Source organism: Salmo salar, chromosome 06, assembly GCF_965601325.2.
Source record: "Salmo salar chromosome 06, fSalSal1, whole genome shotgun sequence".
Taxonomy (NCBI): Eukaryota; Metazoa; Chordata; class Actinopteri; order Salmoniformes; family Salmonidae; genus Salmo; species Salmo salar.
Genome location: NC_138296.1, coordinates 49631943 through 49646408, shown reverse-complemented (window position 1 = coordinate 49646408; position 14466 = coordinate 49631943). Strand labels below are relative to the sequence as shown.

Below are 14466 nucleotides of genomic sequence, written 5' to 3'. Positions count from 1 at the left end.
CTAGGTGGCAGAACATTGCGATTTCCCCTCAGATAGGCCAGCTGCAAAGTCAAAATTGTCTATATTGTAAAAATTCATGAAAACAAAAATTGCCTTTTTGGTTTTAATTTAAGGTTAGGCATTCGGGCTAGCAGTGTGGTTAAGGTTAGGATTAAGGATAGGGTTAGGTTTAAAATCCGATTTTGGGACTTTGTGGCTGTGCCAGCTAGCGACCACTCTGCAGAGCTGTCTCCAGAACAAGATTCATGATGGAAAACGCTAACCTGCTACAGAATATGGGATCCATTGACCAATGTGAATCCATACCCATTACCAATGTGAACACTAATCTGAGAGTGACCTAGTGTGCCCAATAAATAACAGATGAATGTGTCGGTTATATACCATTAGGGTAGTAATGATCCATTGATGAGGCCTTAGAAATGTACTATAGATGTGTTTTATGATGAGAAATACTGTCATTAGAGCATTGGTGTGTGAAGATCCCATTGATGATACATGGTGACACATCAGATAAGATAAATCATTTGTTGAGCTCAAAAGATACGTACCTGCAATCAGTTATCACTGGGCAGTCAAAAGCTCTCCGCTGTCAAAGATGTAACTCGGATTTAAATGCTATTTTTATAGCAAGGCACTTCATCATAACTCAGTGGCCTTGTGGTTAGTGTCCACCCTTAGATTGCAAGGTTGGGAGTTTGATCATCAGCTGAATCATACCAAAGACTTTAAAGATGGGACCTGATGCGTCTCTGCTTTGAACTCAGCATTAAGGAGATTTAGCGGCCAAAGCCGTGGGAAGTAGTGGTGCTGCAGCACCCCCTGATAAATCTGAAAAAAAGGGAAAAGATTTTTATTTTGAAAAATAGTGCACTGGGCCTTTAATAGTCTTGTATTAGCGGACCAATATAGCCAGTCTAACAGTCTGCAGCGTGGGTAAGACTGTATCCCTCCCCCCCGTCGAAGAAAGAAATCGCAGCACCCCCACCCTACTTCCCGCTTCTATGGGTAAGGCCCTGAGACAGACTAGTGTTCTGTCCGGGGGTGAATTTCATTATTGCTACAACAGGATCACATCGGAGTGTCTCGCTTACACAAGGGTTGTCCACTCTCCGAAACCTGTTAGCTTGTTTTTTCATAATGCTCAGCGGGATGAAAACAAACTTCTATCCAGCCACATCTCTCTCTCTCTCTCTCTCTCTCTCTCTCTCTCTCTCTCTCTCTCTCGACCAAATTAATAATTCACTCCACTGAATTGAGTCTGTAGAATGAGTGAATCTGGAGCACCTCATCCCCTTGGAGAGTCTACTTTTCCTCCCTTTGTTTTTACAGCAAGATTCTTTGTTTTATGTGTTTTCTGTTGCTAGAAAGGAGTGCTGTACTTTACCAAGGCCTCTCTTGTTCTCTGCCAGTACTGGCTTTGATAGGCTATGCCCTCTCACTCACCTCTGATATCAATTAATAATGGTTGGCCGTGGCCCATGCTCGTTTTTGTCAACAATAAAAAAATTGTTGGCAAAGGTCCCGCAGTCTGCTTTGTCATTGAATAAATGTGATTGGTTGACCTTCTGACATCGGCCAGTATGATTGGCTCAACTCTCTGTGTTCTAAATTGCAGGTGCTGGTTTGGGAAGAAGGCAGGAGTGTACACAGATTACATCTACCAGGGCCCAATGATCCTGGTGTTGCTGGTAAGACAGTGTTACACACTCCTTTTCACATTTCTCCATATTTCTCCTCCTTGTATAGACATTCATAGACATAGTGTTCTAGCTTTGAGCTTGTTAGGTTTTTCTACATCCATGACCAGGCTCTTCCCCTTTACACTTTCCCTCTAACTGTGTTTGTATTTACAGCACCGTGCAGGTAGGAAAACTGCCAAAATAACATTACTGTTCACTCAAGCAGAAATTGTGTTTCGAGGTCAAGTAATTGCTTCAAAACAAACAGTAGAAAGGTCATTAACATTCGATGGTGTGTGAACTTTATACCGCAGCCTTCCAACGTACACACTCACGCACATGCTGTAATACCATCATGTGAAGCTATTTGAACGACGTGACACCTGCTACACATACGCAGAACTGACTGGGTCATTTGGAATGAATATGATGTATGAGGAATATATATGAGTAGTATATGATTTGCAGCATGCTAAAATGTAACTGTTTTAGCTCAGCATAACTATCTTAACACATATCCCCTTAAGCAAGTTTAAATATGTGAGCTATTTTCGCATGCCTTCTCCCTACATAACTCATCAGATACTCACACAGTAATGGTTTTCTTAGAGAAGTGGAGGAGTCAGGCGCAGGACACAGGGATAAAGGTAAACAAAACGTGTTTACTAAAATTATCCATCAATCTTCTCATCAAAAGACATAGTTTGGAGAAACACCTCCAACTACACAAAACAGACAGACAATCACCGACAAGACAAACAGGAAATGCAGAGGTTTAAATAATGAACATAATTAGGGAAAATCAAAACAGGTGTACACAATAAAGACAAAACCAAACGAACAGTGAAACGTCGATCGGTGGCAACTAGTAAGCCGGCGACGTCGACCGCCGAACGCTGCCCCCCCCCCCCCCCCGACGCGCGGCTCCAGCAGCGCGCCGACACCGGCCTCGGGGACGACCCGGAGGACGGGGAGCAGGGCGATCCGGACGGAAGCGGTGAAAATCCTGGATTAACGACGGATCCAGGATGTCTTCTGCCCGTACCCAGCTTCGCTCCTCCGGGCCATACCCCTCCCACTCCACGGGGTACTCGTACGGTATATGCCGGGGCCCCCTCGATGTCCAGAGGGGGCGGAGGAACCTCCCGTACCTCCGACTGCTGGAGCGGACCAGTCACCACCGGCCTGAGGAGAGACACATGGAACGAGGGGTTAATATGATAATCAGGGGGAAGTTGTAACCTATAACAAACCTCGTTCAATCTCCTCAGGACTTTAAATGGCCCCACAAACCGCGGACCCAGCTTCCGGCAGGGCAGGTGAAGGGGCAGGTTTCGGGTCGAGAGCCAGACCCAATCCCCCGGTGCATAAACCGGGGCCTCACTGCGGTGGCTGTCGGCACTCGCCTTTTGCCGCCTGATGGCTCGTTGAAGACGTACATGGGCAGCGTTCCATGTCTCCTCCGAGTGCCGAAACCATTCATCCACCGCAGGAGCCTCGATCTGGCTCTGATGCCATGGTGCCAGGACCGGCTGATACCCTAGCACACACTGAAAAGGGGTAAGGTTAGTGGAAGAGTGGCGTAGGGAATTTTGGGCCATCTCCGACCAAGGGATAAATGATGCCCACTCTCCCGGCCGGTCCTGGCGATAGGACCGCAGAAACCTACCCACCTCTTGGTTGACTCTTTCCACCTGCCCGTTACTCTCGGGGTGGAACCCTGAGGTAAGACTGACCGAGACCCCCAGGCGTTCCATAAACGCCCTCCAGACTCTAGACGTAAATTGGGGACCCCGATCAGAGACTATATCTTCAGGCACCCCGTAGTGCCGGAATACATTGGTGAATAGGGCCTCCACAGTCCGTAGGGCCGTAGGGAGACCGGGCAAAGGAAGGAGACGGCAGGACTTATAAAACCGATCCACAACGACCAGGATCGTGGTGTTACCCCGTGACGGGGGAAGATCCGTCACGAAATCCACCGATAGGTGTGACCACGGTCGTTGCGGAACGGGAAGGGGTTGTAATTTCCCTCTGGGCAGATGTCTAGGTGCCTTGCACTGTGCGCATACCGAACAGGAGAAGACATAAACCCTCACATCCTTAGCTAACGTGGGCCACCAGTACTTCCCCGTAAGGCAGCGCACCGTCCAACCTATACCAGGATGACCAGAGGAGGGTGATGTGTGGGCCCAACAGATCAAACGATCGCGAACATCAAACGGCACGTACACGCGCCCAACGGGACACTGGGAGGGAGTGGGTTCTGCACGTGACGCCCGTTCGATGTCCGCGTCCACCTCCCATACCACCGGTGCCACGAGGCATGAGGCTGGAATTATGGGAGTGGGCTCTGTGGACCGCTCCTCTGTATCATACAACCGGGACAGTGCGTCTGCCTTCACGTTCTGGGAACCTGGTTTATAGGAAAGAGTGAAAGCAAAGCGTGTGAAAAACATAGCCCACCTAGCCTGGCGAGGGTTCAGTCTCCTCGCTGCCCGAATATACTCCAGATTTCGGTGGTCAGTCCAAATGAGGAAAGGGTGTCTAGCCCCCTCAAGCCAATGTCTCCACGCTTTCAGAGCCCCGACAACAGCTAACAACTCCCTATCCCCCACGTCATAGTTTCGCTCCGCCGGGCTGAGCTTCTTCGAAAAGAAAGCACAGGGGCGGAGTTTTGGTGGGTTACCCGAGCGCTGAGATAGCACAGCCCCTATTCCAGCCTCGGATGCATCCACCTCAACTATGAATGCTAAGGAGGGATCAGGATGCGCCAGCACTGGAGCCGTGGTAAACAGAACCTTCAGGTTACCAAAAGCTCTGTCCGCCTCAGCCGACCACCGCAACCGCACCTGTCCTCCCTTCAGTAAGGAGGTAATGGGAGCCGCCACCTGGCCAAAGCCCCGGATAAACCTCCGGTAGTAGTTGGCAAACCTAAAAACCGCTGCACCTCCTTTACCGTGGTTGGAGTCGGCCAATTACGCACGGCTGAAATGCGGTCAGTCTCCATCTCCACCCCTGACGCGGACAAACGGTACCCAAGGAAGGAGACGGACTGTTGAAAGAACAGACATTTCTCCGCCTTGACGTAAAGGTCATGCTCCAACAGTTGACCAAGCACTGTACGCACAAGGGACACATGCTCAGCGCGGGTGGTGGAGTATATGAGAATATCATCTATATACACCACTACACCCCGCCCGTGCAGGTCCCTGAAGATCTCATCCACAAATGATTGGAAGACGGATGGAGCATTCATTAACCCATACGGCATGACGAGGTACTCATAGTGCCCAGATGTAGTGCTAAATGCCGTCTTCCACTCATCCCCTCCCCTGATACGCACCAGGTTGTACGCGCTCCTGAGGTCCAATTTTGTGAAGAAGCACGCCCCGAGCAATGACTCTGTCATACTGGCGATCAGAGGTAGCGGGTAACTGTATTTCACAGTAATCTGGTTCAAACCTCGATAGTCAATGCACGGGCGTAAACCTCCATCCTTCTTCTTCACAAAAAAGAAGCTTGAGGAGACAGGTGAAATGGAGGGCCGAATGTATCCCTGTCCCAGAGATTCAGCGACATATGTTTCCATAGCCGCCGTCTCCTCCTGTGACAGAGGATACACGTGACTCCTGGGAAGTGCAGCACCCTCCAGGAGATTTATCGCACAATCCCCCGGTCGATGGGGTGGTAATTGAGTCACCTTACAGAAGGCGATTGCCAAATCGGCATATTCGGGAGGAATGTGCATGGTGGAAACCTGGTTTGGACTTTCCACCGTAGTGGCACCTAAGGAAACACCTAAACACCTCCCTGAACACTGACAGGACCATCCCTTGAGAACCCTCTGTTGCCACGAAATAATAGGATCATGAGAAGCCAACCAGGGAAGCCCCAACACAACGGGAAACGCAGGAGCGTCAATCAGAAAGAGACTAATACTCTCTTCATGACTCTCCTGCATCACCATAGCAATGGGAACTGTGACCTCCCTAATCAGCCCAGACCCCAAAGGACGACTATCTAGGGCATGTATAGGGAAGGGAACATCAACGGGAACAATAGGAATCCCTAATCTATTGGCCAAAGACCGATCTATAAAGTTCCCAGCTGCGCCTGAATCTACTAGCGCCTTATGCTGGGAATGCGGGGAAAACCCCGGAAAGCGTATAGATAACCACATGTGAGCAACAGGGGGGTCTGGGTGAGTCGTGTGCCTACTCACCTGAGATGAACCATCAGTGTTCCGCCTACCACCTCGACTACCTGGAAAACCTCCCCAGCACCGACCAACAGTGTGTCCTCTGCGGTCACCTCTGGTGCATGGAACGGTTTCCCCTCCGGTCTCCCTAGTACCAGCCCCGCCCAACTCCATCGGTGTTGGGTCTAAGGGACTGGAGGATGGAACCAACGGACCCCGATCCGGACGTCCGCGGGAGGCCAGCAGGTTATCCAGCTGGATAGATAAGTCCACCAGCTGGTCCAGGTGGAGGGTGGTGTCCCTGCAGGCTAGCTCCCTACGAACGTCCTCTCGCAAACCACACCTGTAGTGATCGATCAGGGCCCGCTCATTCCATCCTGCACCAGCCGCCAGAGTTCTAAAATCCAGTGCAAACTCCCGAGCGCTCCTCATCTCCTGCTTTAAATGGAACAAGCGCTCTCCCGCCGCTTTTCCTTCTGGTGGATGATCAAATACTGCCCGAAAGCGGCGGGAGAAGTCCTCGTAGTTATCCCGAGTCGGGTCTTCCACCTCCCAGATGGCGTTGGCCCACTCTAGGGCTTTACTAGTCAAACAGGAGATGAGGGCGTTCACTCTCTCGCGTCCTGAGGGCGGCGGCTGGACAGCCGCCAGGTAGAGCTCCAGCTGGAGTAGGAACCCCTGACACCCGGCAGCTGCTCCGTCATACGCTCCCGGGAGCGAGAGCCGAATCCCACCGGATCCAGACGGCGGTTGGATAGGATCCAGAGGTGTGCCGGGCGGTGGTGTGGCTGGGTCGACGGGACATCCTTTCCTCTCCATGGTCAGCAGCACGCAATCCATGGCAGTCATAAGATCCTGGATCATATTCGCCTCCTGCTGAACGCGCTCCTCTATATGACTAGGAGAACTGGCTGCTCCTGCTGACTGCATTGCTGGTCGGTGATTCTGTAATGGTTTTCTTAGAGAAGTGGAGGAGTCAGGCGCAGGACACAGGGATAAAGGTAAACAAAACGTGTTTACTAAAATTATCCATCAATCTTCTCATCAAAATACATAGTTTGGAGAAACACCTCCAACTACACAAAACAGACAGACAATCACCGACAAGACAAACAGGAAATGCAGAGGTTTAAATAATGAACATAATTAGGGAAAATCAAAACAGGTGTACACAATAAAGACAAAACCAAACAAACAGTGAAACATCGATCAGTGGCAACTAGTAAGCCGGTGACGTCGACCGCCGAACGCCGCCCGAACCAGGAGAGGGGTCGACTTCGGCGGGAGTCGTGACACACAGAGTTGGAACACGATTTAAAATATCATACAACTAGCAGGCTATATTTTAATGTAAAAAATTGATTTGATTGATGTTCCCTTGAAACCGCAGTCAATCATCCTAAGACCTTTACTCGTTGTTTTGGCAGATGGTTTTCATTTAATATTTATTAGTTTGCTCAGAATTATGTTGGAGAATTCTGTTTGAGATGCAGCATTCATTGCACATAAAAGTAGCACGGTCAAAAGTTTGGACACACCTACTCATTTCAGGGTTTTTCTTTATTTTTACTATTTTCTACATTGTAGAATAAGAGTGAAGACATCAAATCTATGAATTAACACATACGGAATCATGTAGTAACCAAAAAAGTGTTAAACAAAATAAAATGTATTTGAGATTTGAGATTCTTCACAGTAGCCACCCTTTGCCTTGATGACAGCTTTTCCCAAGTGTTTGTCTTTCCCATGCAGATTTAACAGATTTATAATCTATACCACTCAGTAAAAATGCAGAGATTGCAAAAAAGTTTTTTTATAGACTTTATTTGGCACCGGTCTCCTAGCATCACTTAAAGCCCAATACAGTTATTTCCAGCACAGACAAATATTGTTTTATTAAGTGTTTCTCTCTCATAACTGACCAATTTAAATTCTGACCAGTTCTAAATTCTTATTTTCTCTCTGTTTTCAGATCAACTTTATATTCCTCTTCAACATTGTGAGAATCCTCATGACCAAGCTGAGAGCCTCCACCACCTCAGAGACAATACAGTACAGGTGAGCCAGGACCAGGGCCCCAAATTCCCTTTACAGTGCATTACTTTTGAACTTTTACCCCATAGGTAGTGCTTCACATTTTATTGTGTTACAAAGTGGGATTAACATGTATTTCATTGTTATTTTTTTGTCAACTATCTAGACTATCTACAGGACTGGGAAGTTTAATACATCATCCACAGCATAGTTATTAACCTGACCATGCTTAAAGATATATTCAATGTCTGATTTGTTAGTGTTACCCATCTACCATCTGCCCTTCTTTATGAGGCTTTTGAAAAGCTCCCCGGTCTTTGTAGTTGAATATGTGCTTGAAATGTAATACTTGACTGAGAGACATTACAGATGCTGTATGTATGGGGGACAGAGGAAGGGGTAGTCATAAAAAAATGTCAATCCCTATTAGTCCATATAACTTATTATATTATTTGTTAAGCCAAATTTTACTTCTGAACTTATTTAGGCTTGCCTAAACAAAGGGGGTGAATACTTATGCAATGACTATATTTTAATTATTACATTTTTATTAACTTGTAAACATGTCGAATTTTCTTATTAATGATAAAAATACAATTACATCGGTTTCAATCCCACTTTGTAAAGCAATAAAATGTGAAAACAATTGAAGGGGGTGTAGACTTTCTATAGGCAGTAGGGATTGGGAAGTATATCCAGGGTCAGCTGGGGCAGCAACCTGTCTGGTTGAGTTGCAGTAATTGATTGTTGTGTTGAGGCAGGTGGGGTGGGAGTGGGAGCGTGTGTGCATGTGCACGAGCACGTGTGTGTGTGTGGCTGCATCATCAGAAACCATCATACCCTTCACAGCTACTGTACACCAGCTCCTTAGATTTCCACAACCGGCGAACACAACACACCATGCTGACTATTCACAAGCAATAATTTTCACACCTTTTTTATTGGTACAGTAAGATCACAGTTTGACTGACTCCTTGGATAATGAAACCAGTCACAGATGCTGCATGGGGTCATCTGACTGGAAAATAGCCAAGCAAATATCCTCGCTCATTATTGTAATTTTATGGAGTCATTTGTCAATCACACTTCTTATTGAGCAAATTCAATTTGTTCTCACTAATGTGATTTTAAAGGCTACGTTCGTTACCCTTCAGCCAGCTTTCAGCCTGCCTTATTATCTATATAGTGCAGTACTTTTAACCAGGGCCGGCCATGGTCAAAAGTAGTGCACTATGTAGGGAATAGGGTGCCATTTTGTGTCTCTCGTGCCATTGAGCCTCAGCTAGTGCTCCTCTATTGAACTCTGCTGGTCAGCACTTCACTTGTGATTAATAATATGCCGATGGATGAGAAGCCAGTATGACCTAGAACATAACCTTGTCCTCATACATTAACCCCTAGGTGTGCCGTATAGCTGGTATGCACCACAGCAATGCACTTCCACTGTTATTCAACTGGGAGTTGGATGAATTGAAAGAATTTGTCAGTGTCACATTACTTTAGGCCATGCGTCAGTATAGATGAGATGGCAATACGGCGACATGCTAGCTCTGACAGCGCTGGGTAACATTTTCTGCAGCTGACATCGGGGTCTCTCTGCATGCAGGTGATGGGCACAGCTGCCACACACTCTTTCACAGGTGCGAGAGTGTCGTGGGGCGGCAGAGGATGACACACACGCACACAGGCATTCACACGGCATACACATGGCATACACACACACACAAAAGCACAAAACAAACACACAGCACATCTATGTCTCATCATAGCAAGTTTAAGAACATAAATATGTTAACAAATCAATTAAATTGGGAGTTAATCATCTGCCTGTTATAGCGGACTATGAGGTATTGCAATATGCATGTGAACTGGAAACTGCTGCCATGGTTTGAATATGTAATCCCACACCCAGTGTGGAATCAAAGTATTGAAGGAACTTGACAAACATTATCACTACCCTAGGTATGTTGACACCATAAATCCAAACTACACACGCCAGTATTGTGAGTGCTCTCATGAACCATAAAATCACAGAACAGGAGAAAAAAAACTTGGCTGCCATTAGCAAATCAGTATTGACTCACTAGTTGTCTGGCAGGTCTATTTTAGCCATCTATTTGTGTTGCTAGTACGACTCTGTGTCTTATTTACGCTCTAGTTGGCGGCCAAGTCTTTATTTAATAATATGACTCTTGTGTTACTGTGTGTCCATCAGGAAAGCGGTGAAGGCCACTCTGGTGCTGTTGCCTCTCCTGGGCATCACCTACATGCTATTTTTTGTCAACCCAGGAGGGGAGGATGAGGTCGCCCAAATAGTCTTCATCTACTTCAACTCCATTCTGGAGTCTTTTCAGGTATGCCCAGGCCCAACGAAAAGTGTTAAAGGGTTTGGGAACTTGTTTTATGCTGTTAACATTGAACATCTGAAGCGTATAACGATATAAAAAGAAAATGTGTGTGAAGGTGTAAAAAAAATATATGTAGGCTACAGTACAATGTAGTGCTGCTCATCTTAACTTCAATGTTCAACACTCTCTCTCTCCTCCCCCTCACCATCTCTTTATCTCTGTCTTCCCCCCTCTCGCCATCTTTCCCTCGGTCTCTGTCCTCCAGGGCTTTTTCGTGTCAGTGTTTTACTGCTTCCTGAACAGCGAGGTAAGCAGATTATTTTTTGTCCCATGATCCCCCAGCGCTCACACTGTACCCGTAATGCTTTTTTCTTTCCAATCCCTTCCTCCCCTTATCCCTACCTCCATCCCTCCTTTCTTTCCTCCCAGGACTATTGGAAACATGTCCACTTGGCACCATTTCATGCAGAGCTATAAATGCCCTAAAAATGTATTGTGTCATCTAAAATGCAAGCCAAGCAGCAGGCTTACCTTGGACATACAGATTGCCTCCACTGGACATCAGCATCAATAGGATCACAATGAGCTTCACCCTGGCCCAACTCATATCTCAGAGGCTGCATGGTGCCCTGAACAAAGGTAGAGCAGTATATACAGTGAGGGAAAAAAGTATTTGATCCCCTGCTGATTTTGTACGTTTGCCCACTGACAAAGAAATTATCAGTCTATAATTTTAATGGTAGGTTTATTTGAACAGTGAGAGACAGAATAACAACAACAAAAATCCAGAAAAACGCATGTCAAAAATGTTATAAATTGATTTGCATTTTAATGAGGGAAATACGTATTTATTTACTCAAATAAAAAGGTTAGATGGAAACCTGATTACCGCCTCTTTTGTGTGAAAGGCTTCCAGTCTCTGAGAAAAGAGCGGGAAAGTGATTCCTTTTTCCATTTATCCATGAAATCACTCCAGCACTCCCACACTGTACTCAAACTGTAAGGCAGCTATTCTATCTACAATCATTAATATCCAGTTATTATTATTCTGTACTCCCTAATAAACACCCAAGGCTCTATTCGCAGACATAAACAAATGTCTTTACTGTGTTCACACCCCTACTGTACAGAGTCCTCATCCTCTGTGACATATTTCCTTCAATTCCATAGCCAACTGTGTGAAGTGTTCCAAAGGACCCTGCAGGGTATCACATGATAAGACAAAGTGAAAAGATAGAGCTGCTTGTTATTCTAGTTCTTTAGAAGCGGATGAAAAAACAATCACGTTGGCTTGGATTAAATATACTGTCATCTACAGGCGGACAGCTTCCCAGCCTGTGAGAATGTGATAGGCGTCTTACGTAATGCCTGTGTTTTAGTAGAATCATGGATACAAATATTATGCCTATGAGCGTTAATTGTCAAATACATAAACACTTTCCTGCTGAAGAAAGAGAATGTTATTCAAGATGTAGAAGCTCTATGGATCACACAGTGTCATGAATATAAGTTTAGAAGGGGAACAACCCGAACTTAGATTGATCTTTTCAGCATACTTAAACCAGGGAGCCAAAGAACATAGTGCTGCTTCTCATTTGTAAACTAAATTATTAGTGAGAAAGGGGTCTGTACACTTATTCTTTGTTACATCCAGTCAAAGTTTGGGCTTCTAATGAGGTTAATAAGATCCAAAAGCAAATAAGGAAAGTAGTTCTCATCATGTCACTGACTTGTTATTAGAGAATACAGGCTGGTCTTTATGGTGTAGCACAAGTTCAGTGCCTTAAAAGCTTCTACCTCCCTCTTATTTTTAACCCCATGGCATTGTCCCAACACTGTCCTCCTCTTCTCCTTGGTTACCACAATTTGGAAATTGCATGAATGGGATAATATTTTAATTAGGTGAAAACAATTAAATGGAAACTTACTTAACCTGCCAGTTAACTATAAGTGGTATTCAATCAAACTGACATTGCTGATTATGTAGTTTCTGCGCTGAAATGTTACTTTAGTCAACAATTACACCGTCAGACCAACCAAAATCTATTTTTATTTTCTCTCTTTTTCTCCTCTCTCTTGCCCTCTATGCTATCCTCTCAGGTGCGTTCTGCGGTTAGGAAGAGATGGCACCGCTGGCAGGACAAGCATTCAATCAGGGCTCGAGTGGCGCGCGCCATGTCCATACCCACGTCGCCCACGAGGGTCAGCTTCCACAGCATCAAGCAGTCATCGGCTGTTTGAGGACCAACAAAACTCTGCTTTGGCTGAAAGCCCCCGTCTAATCTCTCACCGCCAACCACCCCTCCAACATGTCCACCACAGAGCACTTCTTTCCCCTCTTCTCTCCAAACCAACCGAGGGAAACAGCTACCGTGATGGTTCACACAGGGTACACTTGGTCTGTAAACACAAACCCCACAGACCCCCTCCCAGGGAATGGTGACCTCTGTAGTCTCTCGCCTGCTGATATATTGAGGTACGTTCGCTCAGTGCGTTCTCTCTGAAAGCTACAGAGGCTGACAATGGCCAAACAAAGTCATGTCAGGAGCTGACTCTTTGCCAAAGGCAGCACAGGGAATTGGAACAATCCCTGTGGCGTTGGCAGATTCAGTTGAGAGGTGACGTTTGATGTCAGATCAGTGTTTTTCACCTGTTCGTCAGTAAATTCAGTGTTCTCTTACTGTTTTTATTCTGCAAAATCCAGAAGTTGGAGTCCATATGGATGGAGTTGGAGTCCATAAAAATACTTTGAGAGTGGGAAGAAAATGGTACTGGGGCATGTGCTTGTATCAGTGTCAAATATATGATCCCTGTTGGACTGACCTGTTCAAGATCATAGACAAAACCATTTTATTCTTGTTCCTGTGCATGTTTTTATTTTCTATGGAAACATTGTTGATCTTTGAGTTGGCTATGCTTGCTGGCGCTGCATCGCAAAGTGAATGACCTCCATGGACTATTCATTTCAGGTCTGTCCAGACTACTGTCTCTAGTAAACATTTTCCCTTTCCTTCCTTCTGGTTTTCTGATGGATTATTATCTTCATAGAGACCATGTTCCGATGTGAAATCTGTGACCTCTATTGAAGACGGATACCTTTCCCATTATCAACAACAACCAAGGCATTGTGCAAGCGGAAAAAGTGATGTGACATTATCCAACACTGTTACTAATGTGAATGAACTGTGAAATTTGGTACGCGCTGTCAAAATAATTTTCTGTTGAGTGAGGTTGTAAAAGGTGTTAATTTTCAACTGAATAAGCACTTTTATTTATTCCAAATTCCAAAATTACCAGAACCGTAATAAGACAACATCCACTTTAGCATAGCATTGTTAAAAGCCAGATTGGGAGAAATGCCAATTATTATTTAAAAAATTGGGCTAGCTATGTTAAGGTCTGAGAGGAACATGGATGTTTTGGTTGATTCATCTCTGCAACTTGCGTAACTTATCTATACCAAATCCAGTGGGTACTGATAATACTTTGCTGAAATTCTGCAAATCCTTTTATCTTGAGCCACCCATTATGAAGGACCATAAAAATCTGATCCTCATTCCAACTCATTCCAGAACATAAAACCATTTATCAGATATTGTCATGCACAACTTTATTTTTGAATTACACATTAATAAGTCAAAGTAACTAGGAAAAGATGAACACAAGGTCTGGAAGATGATTGAGTGAATGCTGACTTCTTGTGGTTTGTTCTGACAAAGGGGAATAGAGTGATGCATATTCAGATAGACATTGTCTAGACAGGAGCAGTCTCAAATGTATTGCAATAGGATTCACATCTCTCTCTCTGAAAAATATTGTGGGAGCCCTCCCAAAAAGCTTGAAGCTTCAATCTCAGAAAACCAGTTGGCTTCCACACACAAAACAGGATGAAACCAATTAAGACCAAAGTGTTACTGGGTGTTGTGAGATCGATCGATCAAATTATGTCCTTGCCTCTCATATATATATATATATATATATATATATATATAGAGAGAGATCTCTCTCTCTCTCTATCTATCTATCTATCTATCTATCTATCTATCTATCTATCTATCTATCTATCTATCTATCTATCTATCTATCTATCTATCTATCTATCTATCTATCTATCTATATGAGAGGCAAGGACATAATTTGACTTAAAATGTTCCCCCGGCATAGCCGCGGGATGTAGGTGTGCTGCAGCACCCCCAATATA

The 14466-nt window shown here is 45.3% G+C and overlaps 1 protein-coding gene across 1 annotated transcript in view; it reads left to right on the top strand.

The window, feature by feature from the left end:
• LOC106607456 (corticotropin-releasing factor receptor 1) overlaps positions 1-14219 on the top strand; it is a 175046-nt gene extending 160827 nt beyond the window's left edge. Inside the window, exons 10-14 of the mRNA XM_014204418.3 lie at positions 1619-1691; positions 7856-7941; positions 10133-10271; positions 10531-10572; positions 12366-14219. Of these exons, the coding sequence (XP_014059893.1) occupies positions 1619-1691; positions 7856-7941; positions 10133-10271; positions 10531-10572; positions 12366-12506 (481 nt within the window). The 3' untranslated portion in view covers positions 12507-14219. The remainder of the gene's footprint in view (positions 1-1618; positions 1692-7855; positions 7942-10132; positions 10272-10530; positions 10573-12365) is intronic.
• The last annotated feature ends 247 nt before the right edge of the window (positions 14220-14466 follow it).